This window comes from Vulpes lagopus, chromosome 4 (genome assembly GCF_018345385.1).
Source record: "Vulpes lagopus strain Blue_001 chromosome 4, ASM1834538v1, whole genome shotgun sequence".
NCBI classification, from domain to species: Eukaryota; Metazoa; Chordata; class Mammalia; order Carnivora; family Canidae; genus Vulpes; species Vulpes lagopus.
The window spans coordinates 33,169,622-33,182,261 of record NC_054827.1 but is presented as its reverse complement, the minus strand read 5'-3'; the positions used below and the strand labels follow the sequence as shown (position 1 = coordinate 33,182,261).

The window sequence follows — 12,640 nt, the reverse complement described above, 5'->3', positions numbered from 1 at the left end:
ATCCAAATGGTCCAATTAAGACACAGCGTGGCAAAATGGGCAAAAAACAAGAACTACCTATATGTTGCCTATGAGACTCTTACTTTAGGCCTAAAGAGACATACAGACTGAAAGTGAAAGGATGAAAAAAGATATTCTGTGCAAATCAAAGTGGGAGAGGAAAAAAGCCAGAGTAGCAATTCTTATATTGGATAAAATAGACTTTAAAACAAAAATGGAAAAAAAAATGGTAAAAAGAGACAAAGATATTACATAATGATAAAAGGAAACAGTCCAATAAGAGAATATTATAAATATCTATGTACTCAACATTGGAAAATCTAAGTACATAAAGAAAATATTAACCAATATAAAGGGAGAAATTGACAGTAATGCAGAAATAGTAGAGGACTTTAGTACTTCATTTACATCTATTAATAGATCATCCACACATAAAACCAAAAAAAAAAAAAACAGCATCTTTGAACAACATATTAGAACTGATGGACTTAACAAATATATATGCAGTATATTCCACACAAAACCAGCAGAATATACATTCTTTCAAGTGCACATGGAGCATGCTCCAAGATAGGTCATGTTAGGCCACAAAATAATGTCTCAACAAATTTAAGAAGACTGAAATTATATCATGCATTTTTTCTGACCATAATAATATGACACTAGAAATCAATATGAGAAAAAACTAAACATGTAGAGACTAAATAACATGCTACTAAACAAAGAAATCAAACAGAAAATCTTTTTTTAAAATGCACAAAGACAGATGAAAATGAAAACACAATGGTCCAAAATCCATGGCACTCAGAAGAACTCAGAGAAAGCAGTTCTAAGAAGAAAACTGATGGCAATACAGACCCACGTCAAAACAAGAAAAATCTCAGTCTAACCTTACACCTAAATGAATTATAACAAGTTCAAAGTTAGTAGAAGGAAGGAAACAATAAAGATCAGAAATAAATGAAATAAAGACTAAATATTTAATAGAAAAGATCAAGGAAACCAATAGCTAGTTCTTTGAAAAGATAAACAAAATGATTATCTTTTACTGTTTTAAGGTACTTTTTGCTTTCTCTTTTGGTATTTTTGACCTGTTGATTGTTCAGTAGCATGATGCTTAAGCTCTATACATCTGTGAATTTTCCAGTTTTCTTCTTGTATTGATTACTAGTTCCCTACACTTATGATCAGCAAAGATGCCAGATATGCTTTAAATCTTCTTAAATTTATTAAGACCTATTTTATGTCCTTCCATATGATCCTACCATGATAATATTCTACATGTCCTTGAGAAGAATATGCATTCTCTTCGTTTTAAATGTAATGTAGTGGTGCCTGGGTGGCTCAGTCAGTTAAACATCTGACTTCGGCTCAAGGTCATGATCTCAGAGTCCTGGCTGGAGCTCTGCATCAGGCTCCCCACTGCTTGTCCCTCTCTTTCTTCTTCTACCCTTCCCTCTGCTCCTACTCACTCTCTTTCTCAAATAAATAAATAAATAAATAAATAAATAAATAAATAAATAAATAAATAAATATTCTGTACATGTCAAATCCATCTTATCTAATATGTTAAGACCATTGTTTCCTTTTTGAATTTCTGCCTGGTTTTATCACTTCACTTTTAGCACGTGTGCCTCCTTATGTATGAAGTGAGTACACTGTAGGCACTGCAAAGATGTGTCTTATTTTTTATACATTCAGCCACTCTGTCTTTTGATTGCAGAAGTTAGTCCATTTATGTTTAAAGCAATTATAGAAAGAGATGTTTTTTTATTATTATTCAAGTAAGGTTAACATACAGTATTTTATTAGTTTCAGGTGTACAGTATAATAATTCAACAATTCTATACATTTCTCAGTGCCCTTCATAATAGGTATATATTTACCTTCTCTGTTTCACCCACTCCACTACCCACCTCCCTACTGACAACCACCAGTTTGTTCTCTGTATGAGAGTCAGTCCCTTTTTTTCTTTATTCACTGGTTTTGTTTCTTAAATTCTACATATGAGTGAAATCACATAGTATTTACACTTCACTAACTTATTTCACTTAGCATTATACCTGAATTATGGTCATGAACTATGGTTTTTAACTTTTCTCTTGTTTAATGGGATATATCACATTGATTTGCAAATATTGAACCACTCTTGCATTTCTGGAATAAATTCCATTTTATCATGATGAATGCCTTTATGTATTGTTGCATTTGGTTTGCTAATATTTTGTTGAGGATTTTTGCATCCATGTTCATCAGAGATATTAGCCTATAGTTTTCTTTTTCTATAGTGTCTTTATTTGGTTTTGGTTCTAAGGTCATGATAGCCCCCTAGAAGAAATTTGTAAGTTTCCCTTTTTCTATTCTTTCAAAAAGTTTGATAAAAATAGGTATTAACTCATGTTTAAAGTTTGGTAGAATTCACCTGTGAAGTCAAATATTCCTGGACTTTTATTTTTTTATTACTGAGTCAATTCATTACTAGGAGTTAGCCCGTTCAAATTTTTTATTTCATCCTGATTCAGTTGTGGAAGATTATATGTTTATAGGAATTTATCCATTTCTTCTAGGTTGTCCAATTTTTAGCATATAATTTTTCATAACCTTCTCTGATAATCTTTCATTTTTCTATGGTGTTGGCTGTTATTTATTCCTTTATCATTTTACTTATTTGAGTCCTCTTTCTTATGAAAATGGCTAAAGGTTTATCAATTTTGTTGGATCTTTTCAAAGAAGCAGTTCCTGGTTTCATTGATCTGTTCTATTTTTTTTATTTATATTTCATTTATTTCTCCTCTAACATTTATTATACACCTCCTTCTACTGGCTTTAGGTTTTCAATGTTTTTCTTTTTCTAGCTTCTTTATGTGTAAAACTTAGGTTGCTTACTGAAGATTTTTTTGCTTCTTGAGTAGGCCTGTATTGCTATAGGTTTTCTTGCATCTCAAAGATTCTGAGCTATTTTGTTTTGTCTCCATACATTTTTTTCCTTTGATCTTGGCTGACTGTTTATTAGCATGATATTTTAGCCTTCATGTATTTGTACTCTTTCCAGATTTTTTGTGATTGATTTCTAGTTTCATACTATTGTGGTCAGAAAAGACACATGATATGATTTCAATATTTTTTTAATGTATTGAGAATAGTTTTGTGGCTTTACATGTGATATATTCTGGAGAAGTTTCCATGTGCACCTGAATGTGTATTTTACCTTTTTTATTTTTATTTTTTTAACTTTATTATTTTTTTTAATTTATGATAGTCCCACACAGAGCGAGAGAGAGAGGGAGAGGCAGAGACACAGGCAGAGGGAGAAGCAGGCTCCATGCACCGGGAGCCCGAAGTGGGATTCGATCACGGGTCTCCAGGATCACGCCCTGGGCCAAAGGCAGGTGCCAAACCACTGTGCCACCCAGGGATCCCCTATTTTACCTTTTTTAGATGGAATGTTTTGAATGTATCTGTTAGATCCAACTAGTCCAGTGTGTAACTCAAACCACTGTTTCCTTGTTGATTTTATGTCTCAATAATTGGTCTGTTGAAATAAATGAGGCATTAAAGTCCCCTATTTTTATTGTATTACTGTCAATTTCTTCCTTTACGTCTGTCCATATGTGTTATTCTTTATTTAGTATTAATTTCCAGCTATTATTTCTACAAGTATCGCAGAAATTTTCTACAACAAAATATTAGCAAACCAAATGCAACAATACATAAAAAATTTTGTCTCCTTTCCTCTCTCTTCTGGGATTCCTATAATTCAAAGCTTATTACATTTGATAATGTTACTGAGTTCCTTTAATCTATTCTCATTTATTATTCTTTTTTCTTTTTCAGTTCAATTTGGTTACTTTCCTTTAGTTTGTCTTCCAGATCACTGATCCTTTCTTCTGCTTCCTCTAATATGACATTGATTCCTTCTAGTGTATTTTTAATTTCAGTTCTTGAGTTCCTCATCTCTGATTATATATTTTCTATCTCTTTATTGAAGGTCTCACTGTGAGCTTCCACTATTTATTAAGTCCAGCAGGTATCTTTATGATCATTACTTTGAATTCTTTATCAGGTTTATAGGTTACCTCTGTTTCATTTAGCTCATCTGCTGTGGTTTTGTCCTGTTCTTTCATTTGGGACATATTGCTCTGTTTCCTCATTTTGTCTTCTGTGTTTGTTCCTGTCTATTAGGAAAGTCAGTTATGTCTCCTAATCTTGAAAGTAGTGGCCTTATGAAGAAGCAGTCCTGTGGTGCCCTGCAGCACATCTCCTGTTCACCAGAACCAAGCACTTCAAAGGTGTCCCCTGTGTGTATTGTGTGTGCCCCACTGTTGTGGTTGAATCACATTTGCCTTCAGTATAGTTGAATACAATGGGGATTTGGTCCTGTGCTATTAAAGGGCCAATCAACCATGAATAGACATTTTTCCAAAGAAGACATACAGAGGACCAACAGACATATAAAAAGTTGCTCAACGCCACAAATCAAAATTACAATGAGATATCCTCCCCCACCTGTCAGAATGGCTAACATCAACTACACAAGAAACAGGAATTGGTGAGGATGTGAAGAAAGAGGAACCCTCTTGCACTGTTGGTGAGAATGTGAACTGGTGCAGCCACTGTGGAAAACAGTATGGAGGTTCCTCAAAACGGTAAAAATAGGACTACCCTATGATTCAGCAATTGCACTATTTACCCAAAGAATACAAAAATACTAATTCAAAGGGATACATGTGCCCCAATATTTATAACATTATGTACAACAGGCAAATTATGGAAACAGCTCAAGTGTCTACTGACAGATTAATGGATAAAGAAGTAGTGGTATATACGTATACAACTGAATATTACTCAGCCATAAAAAAGAATGAAATCTTGCCATTTGCGATGATGATATGGATGGAGCTTGAGAATTTTACATTAAGTGAAATAAGTCAATCAGAGAAAGACAAATACCATATGATTTCACTCATATGTGGGATTTGTAAAGCAAAATAAATGAGCGTAGGGAAGAAAATTGAGAAGCAAACCAAGAAACAGATTCTTAACTATAGAGAACAAAATGATAGTTATCAGAGGGGAGGTAGGTGAGGGGATGGGTTAAATAGGTGCTGAGGATTGAGGAGTACAATTGTGATGAGCACTGGGTGTTGTATGTAAGTGTTGAATCACTATATGGTACCCCTGAAACTAATGTAACACTGTATGTTAACTGAAACTAAAACTTAACAATAAATAAATAAATAAATAAATAAATAAATAAATAAATAAATAAGACCGACATTAGTTAATCAGACTGGTAAAAATGGAAAGAGAAATGACACTTATTGCTGGCAGAGATGTGGGAAAAATTTTAATCTCACACTTGCAAAGGAAATACTGACATACCAACTTAATATGTATATACAGATTTGTTGAAAGATATTGTGAATTACAATTGCTACATAATTTTATATGAGTTCAATTAAAAATATATAGTTATAATTGATCATTAGAAAAGTTGTATTTATTTATTCAACAAATAAACTGGGAAGAAAATGTGACAGAGATGAAACCCACAGATGTAAAGAGACTAAGAGACATATCAAATGAATGCAATGTGTGGACTTTGCATGGATGTAGACTTGAACCAACCAATTGTAATATATAAAATATTTTAGACAATATGAAAAATTTGAACCCTGACTAAACAATGACGACTTTAAGGAATTGCCATTTTTTAGGTGTGATAATGATATTGTGAATACTTTTTAAAGAATCCTTATCTTTCAGAGATAAGTAATTAAATAATATGACACATAGGACTTTCTTAAAAATAACTGAGTTTCAGGGGGTGAGAAAAAGAAGAGTTAAGCAGAAGTTGACAATTGTTTTATGGATATGCAAGGTACATAAGGATTCATTATTTTACTTTCTCAGCTTCTGTTATACTTGAAATTTCCCATAACAAAAACTAGAACAAAACAAAAAAAGAAAATTATTACTTAAAAATAATGCAGGAAATTGATTAGGATAAATTTTTTTAAAAGATTTTATTTATTTATTCATGAGAGACAGAGAGAAAGAGAGAGAGAGAGAGAGGCAGAGACACAGCAGAGGGAGAAGCAGGCTCCATGCAGAGAGCCCAACGTGGGACTTGATCCCGGGTCCCCAGGATCAGGCCCTGGGCTGAAGGTGGCGCTAAACCGCTGAGCCACCCGGCTGCCCAGGATAAATTATTTTTAACCTACTTTCCTAAGCCTTTGATCAAAACTTCATAACAAAAATATAAACTCCATATAAACTCCATAAAATAAATCCCATTTTTTAGGTAGTGGTTAAGATTATGGGTTCTAATGTTAAAACCTGTGAGTTCAAACCAGACGATACCACTAAACCGAAGAATCCTGAAATTGTTTTACCTCTAGAAATGTCAATCTCCTCATTAGTAAAAAACTAATAAGCACAGAAATAAATTTTAGCAAGCTTTTTTTAACTGACAACCTGAAAGAGAATACGAGGCCTGAATGAAGCACATAATGTATCAATAGTCACCAATGAATAAAAATTCCCTAAATTAATCCCTAAATTAAGGGATGAATGAAGCACATAATGTATCAATAGTCACCAATGAATAAAAATTCCCTAAATTAATCCCTAAATTAATCCCTAAATTAAGCTACATCATTATCACAGATCTTTGTTTTCTAAAGATAATGAAACATTATTCTTACATGAATAGATATGCAGTATCATGAGGCCTTAGAGTAAGATAGAACTTTTTCCATTCTAAAAATCTATGCAGTACTTCATCTGCCTCACCAACTGTAGAAATCTTATTTTTATCTGACCACAACTCCAACGATGACAGCACAACAGTAACTTTAAATTGGGCAAACATCTAAAAACAAAAGGGATAAACACATGAAAAATGAATCTTTGTTATTTTACAATAACCAAGAAATTAATTCAATGCTTTGACAAATCCACACTCAGTCTGTACAAATTTCACTCTTTAGAGATGCCAAGTTAATGCAAATTATAATTTCAAAACTAGTATACATTTTTCTAACTAGTATGAAAAGGAAAATACTTACTGAATTTACCAGGCCAACAATTTCAATGACTTTATTTGTTACTATCATGCTATCAGAGCCCAGGTAATCATACTGAAAAACAAAATTAATTTTAAATTTAAATACAATCTGTTATGTATTATGTTTGAGACACGCTTTCCATCCACTCTCAGAACTTTGAGGATGCTTTGGGGTTAGAACAGTTCAAAATAAGATAGTTATTAATAAATTTTAAAAAGAAGCATAAACTGGATCACTCATATACGCTTGTGAAAAGATAAAATCAAACACCCACCCTGGAAAGTTTAGCAGCTTCTTTCAAAACAAATATATTTACCATATGACCAACCAATTGCACACCTGGGATTTGTGTTTTTTGTTTTTAAGATTTGAGAGAGAGATCATGAGCAGAATTAGCGGGCAGGGGCAGAAGGAGAGAGTCTTCAACCCATGAGACCTGAGCCAAATCATAAGACGGACACCTAACTGACTGAGCCACCCAGGAGCCCCACACTCCTGGGCATTTATCCTAAAGAAATAAAAACTATGCTCACAATAATCTTATTAAAAAATGTTCATAACAGTTTTATTTCTTTTACCCCAAAGCTGCAATGTCTTTCAGTGGTTAACTGATTACACACACTGTGGTACACTCACACCATGGAACACTGATCATTAATAAAAAGGAACTAACTAAACCATTGATATATGAAACAGCTTGGATAAACTTTAAGAAAATTATGCTGAGTATTAAAAAAATCCCCAAAGGATATATACTACAAGATAAATGTATGCAATATTCCTGAAACCAAGGAATGGAGAATAGATTAGTGACTGCCAGAGGTCAAGTACAGGGAAGTAGGGAGAAATGGATGTGACTATAAAGAAATAATGTCAGAAAGTCTTATAGTGATGGTTCTATTCAGTGTCTTGATTGTGACAATGATTATACAAGGCTACATATGTGATATTACTGCACGAAACTTTACACACTCACACATTAACTGCTGAAATCTAAATAAGCTTGTGGAATGTGCCAATGTCAAATTCCGTACCTATAAACCATCTCTCTGGGATCCCTGGGTGGCGCAGTGGTTTAGCGCCTGCCTTTGGCCCAGGGCGCGATCCCGGAGACCCGGGATCGAATCCCACATCGGGCTCCCTGCATGGAGCCTGCTTCTCCCTCTGCCTGTGTCTCTGCCTCTCTCTCTCTCTCTCTCTCTGTGTGACTATCATAAATAAATAAAAATTAAAAAAAAAACTTATAAACCATCTCTCTAAAGTATAGCACCACTTGCATGTTCCACAGGACCCTCAAATTAAATATACCTAAAACATCATTCTCCCTCAAAAATCTGGTCCTACTTACCTTTCTACTACTTTAATTAATGGTATTATTACCTATGACCTCCCACATTCATGATACTGTATGTTCCATAAGAACAGAACTTTTTCTGTTGTGTTCACACCTGTATCCTCAATAAGTAGAATAGTAACTGGCATCCACATGATGCTTAGTAAATTTATTAAGTTAATGAAGAAATCAAATCAATTTAAGTCCTTCTAATTCAACCTCATCAGTAACTTTTATAATTGCTTTTGTTCTATTATTAACTACTATTGATTTATAAATGTTCACCTTGATTACTGGAACAGTCTCTTAAATGCCTCCAATTATCCCATCAGCAATCTAGTCCCTACACTATTACAAAAATGATGATTCTAAAATGAAAACATATCACTCCCCTGTTTAAAATCTTTTTAATGATTCTTTATTACCTTCAGGATAAAATCCAAACATAGTATCAGTTTTTCAATTTATCTCTTTCCATTTTCCTTCTTCAACTCCATGTATTAATCAATCAAACTTGCAGTTTTGTTGTTGTTTTAAAAAAAAAAAAAAACCTTCTCTCATATTTATTGTCTTTGCAAGGAAAAGTTTTTCACCAAGTCTTCCCTGGCCCTACCTTCACCTCATTATCCAAATTAACTAACCCACAAACCATTCCCCAACCATCTCCTTTATCAGGATCTCACACCCCAGGCCATTATTCCCTTGTCCTAAACACCTAAGAGGCAGGTATCAGACAACTAGAGACAACCCCTACATCCCAGAATCCACTGAAATTGTTCAAGCTAGCCAACCCTAAATCTGTTTACTTTGCCTCACCTGTTCTTTTCCACAGAAATCATAATCAGGTCTCCTGCTCATGTTTTCCCCTTGCTCCCTCTGTCTCCTTATCTACTTCCCCATATGGCTTCTGCAGAATGTGCCATATTCTCTCCTCTTGGGAACTGTGCATAACAAACTATCTCTCCAATAGCAATTTCATCTCCTGACCTGTTGGCCCCACCACACATGAATAATAATAAAACACCTACTTACATGCTTTTATACTACCCTAACTAACTAGCCTATACTAACTAGCCTATACTACTCTAACCTACCTTAACATACCCTAAGCTATGTGTTTCCATGCCTTTCTCCACCACTGGACTGTGTTTTTATACTACCATATGCTTCCCTCGAGATAGCACTGAATTCACTAGATTTAAAATTTGTGAAGACACTGAAGATACTTTCACTGTTCCTCTTTATATGCCCAGCATCTAGTAACATAGATGCCACAGTGGGCTCAATGTTTATTTTATTATATAATATGTAAATATGTATAAAAATATAGAAAAGGATGTTTAATAAATATCACATGGCTGGCAAGCCTGGAAATTTGGACAAGAAGCTTTTTTTTTTTTTTTTTTTTTTTTTTTTATTTATTTATTTATGATAGTCACAGAGAGAGAGAGAGAGGCAGAGACACAGGCAGAGGGAGAAGCAGGCTCCATGCACCGGGAGCCTGATGTGGGATTCGATCCCGGGTCTCCAGGATCGCGCCCTGGGCCAAAGGCAGGCGCCAAACCGCTGCGCCACCCAGGGATCCCGACAAGAAGCTTTTAAAACAACTTTCAAAGTTTGTAACATAATTCTGAAAAAAACAAGGATTTTTATAATCTGGAATATCGTCTGGAAATCTAGCCGCCATTATTATAAAAATCTTAATTTTCTCTTAAATGTTCCCTTTGTCCTTTTCTCCTATATTCTAATAAACCGAGTATTTTCATATTCTTCTCTAAATCCTACCTGTCTCTGAATGTCATCTCTGGCTTTCCTGACAAGCTCTACAAATAGAATTGATAATGTGTTTGATTCACATTCTCTGTAGTATTCCAGAGGCATGACAATTAAACCCTTATCATCAGAACAAACCTGGAAAATAGATTTTTACCCCTATTTTCTGAAGTCTCTGAAATCTAGAGGAAATAAAGCCACACCTGACTGGATGCACTAGAACAGGTGAATCTTTAAAAACTGCTTAAGAAAAAAAATCTCAATATAAGCAGTTCTCATACTGTCAACACTTTTGTGCCAATAAATACTTTAGAGGGCAAAACATTCCCTAGGCTACATACTGCTAAAAGCTGAAAGACTTTCATCCAAAACAAATGTCACCATCAAAAATATTGTAGATGGAGAGAGTTCCTATAGATGGGAAGTACAAGCATAAAAATCATGTTGTTCTTCAGGATTTTTATGTAAAGATTTCAAGTAAAACATTTCTGATAGAAATATGTAATTTTGAGTATTTGGTTTTTCAGTTTGCAAAATTTTCCACTGTTCTCCCTATGATATGTAAAAATATTGGAAATTTTAAGTTCCTTTCTAGGTAGGGATAATTATGCATTCATACCAAATATGTAAAAGCAAAGAAAAATAAAAATACATACCAAAGCTTTATCCACCACAATATGCATTTCTAAATAAAGAGGAATTAAATCTGGAACAGCTGATTCTGGCTGGGAAAGAGAAAAAGAGCACTTATAAGCATATAAAATTTTCATAAATTATTTATTCTGAACCTTTAAAATTATTTTCCCACTTTATTGAGGTATAACTGACAAAGAAAAATCATATATATTTAAAGTAAAAGATCTGATATTTTGATATACACATGAATTGTAAAATAATTGCCATAATCAGGCTAATTAACATATTCACCTCATATAGCTACCATTTTCTTTTTTGTGTGTGCATGATGAGCACACAGAAGATCAACACTCAGCAAATTACAAGTTTACAATACAATTTTGTTAACTATAATCCTAGTATTGTATATCTAATCTCCAAAAGTTACTTACCTTGCATAACTGAAACTTTGTACCATTTGACCAACATTTCCCCATTTCTTGTCCTCAGCTCCTGGCAACTACCATTTTGCTCTTTGCCTCTAGGACTATTTTAGATTCCACATATAAGTGAGATTGTGTAGTATTTGTCTTTCTGTGTGTGGCTTATTTCCCTTAGCATAACATCCTCTAGGTTAATCCATGCTGTCATAAATGGGAAGATTTCCTTCTTTTTCAAGGCTGAATATTCCACTGTATAAATATATATATTATATATTATATTATATTACATTATATATATGATATATATATATATATACTCTCAAGATACATGAGTACAGGTATCTCTTCAAGATAATAATTTCATTTCTATGGATATATACCCAAAGGAAAATTTCTGGATCATAGGTAGTTCATTTTTAATTTTTTGAGGATCCTCCATATTCTTTTCCACAGTGGCTACAATAATTTGCATTCCCATCAACAGTGCACAAAAGGTCCCTTTTCTCACAGCCTCACCAACACTTGTTATCTTTTTGGTAACAGCCATCCTAATAGGTGTGAGGTGATATTTCCTTGTGATTTTGATTTGCATTCCCTTGATGATTAGTGATGTTGAACACCTTTCATACATTTGATGGCCATCTGTATGCCTTCTTTAGAAAAATGCCTATTTGGGTCCTTTGCCATTTTTAAATCTCATTGTTTATTCTTGCTATTGAATTGTATGAGTTTCTTATATATACTGAATATTAACCTCTTTTCAGGTACATGAGTTGCAAGAATTTTCTCTCACTCTGCAGGCTGCCTTTTTATTTTGTTGACTTTTGCTGTGCAAAGAAAGATTTATTAATTTGATATAGTCATATTTGTTTATTTTACTTTTGTTACCTGTGCTTCTGGTGTCATATCTAAAAAATCATTGCCCAGATTAATATCAAAAAGTTTTCCCATGTTCTCTTCCAGGAGTTTTATGGTTTCAGTTTACCTTTTAAATCTTTAATCCATTTTACCACAGCATTTACAGGATATGCTAAGTTGTCTGCTTGTTATAGTCAGTTAACATCAATATATTGTGCTTTAAGCTTCATAGCAATGGACTCAAGTAATAAGAATATTAGTTATATGCTATGTTATTATTATACTATGTAGTTATATTACATACTATAAGTGATAATGTATTACTCATTAGATCTACTGTTTACAGTTTGTGTAAAATAAATAAAACAATAAGCATTATCTAACCATCTATTTTATCTGCATATAAGAAATAAATTTAACTTCTGCTCTACAAATTATTTAGTGTGGAAGACAGAAAAAATGCTTACATTTTTCACTCCTTCTTATATCAACGTCTTTGCAATATGATTTTGCAGGGCTTCGCACCAAAAGATGAATGTATTTTGTCT

General features: G+C 33.5%; 1 protein-coding gene across 1 annotated transcript in view; it reads right to left on the bottom strand.

The window, feature by feature from the left end:
- Positions 1-12,640, bottom strand: part of ADAM32 (ADAM metallopeptidase domain 32) — a 190,698-nt gene that overhangs the window by 141,415 nt on the left and 36,643 nt on the right. Inside the window, exons 8-10 of the mRNA XM_041751039.1 lie at positions 10,833-10,901; positions 7,071-7,142; positions 6,708-6,874 (exon numbers count right to left, since the gene is read on the bottom strand). Coding sequence (XP_041606973.1) covers positions 6,708-6,874; positions 7,071-7,142; positions 10,833-10,901 — 308 coding nt within the window. The remainder of the gene's footprint in view (positions 1-6,707; positions 6,875-7,070; positions 7,143-10,832; positions 10,902-12,640) is intronic.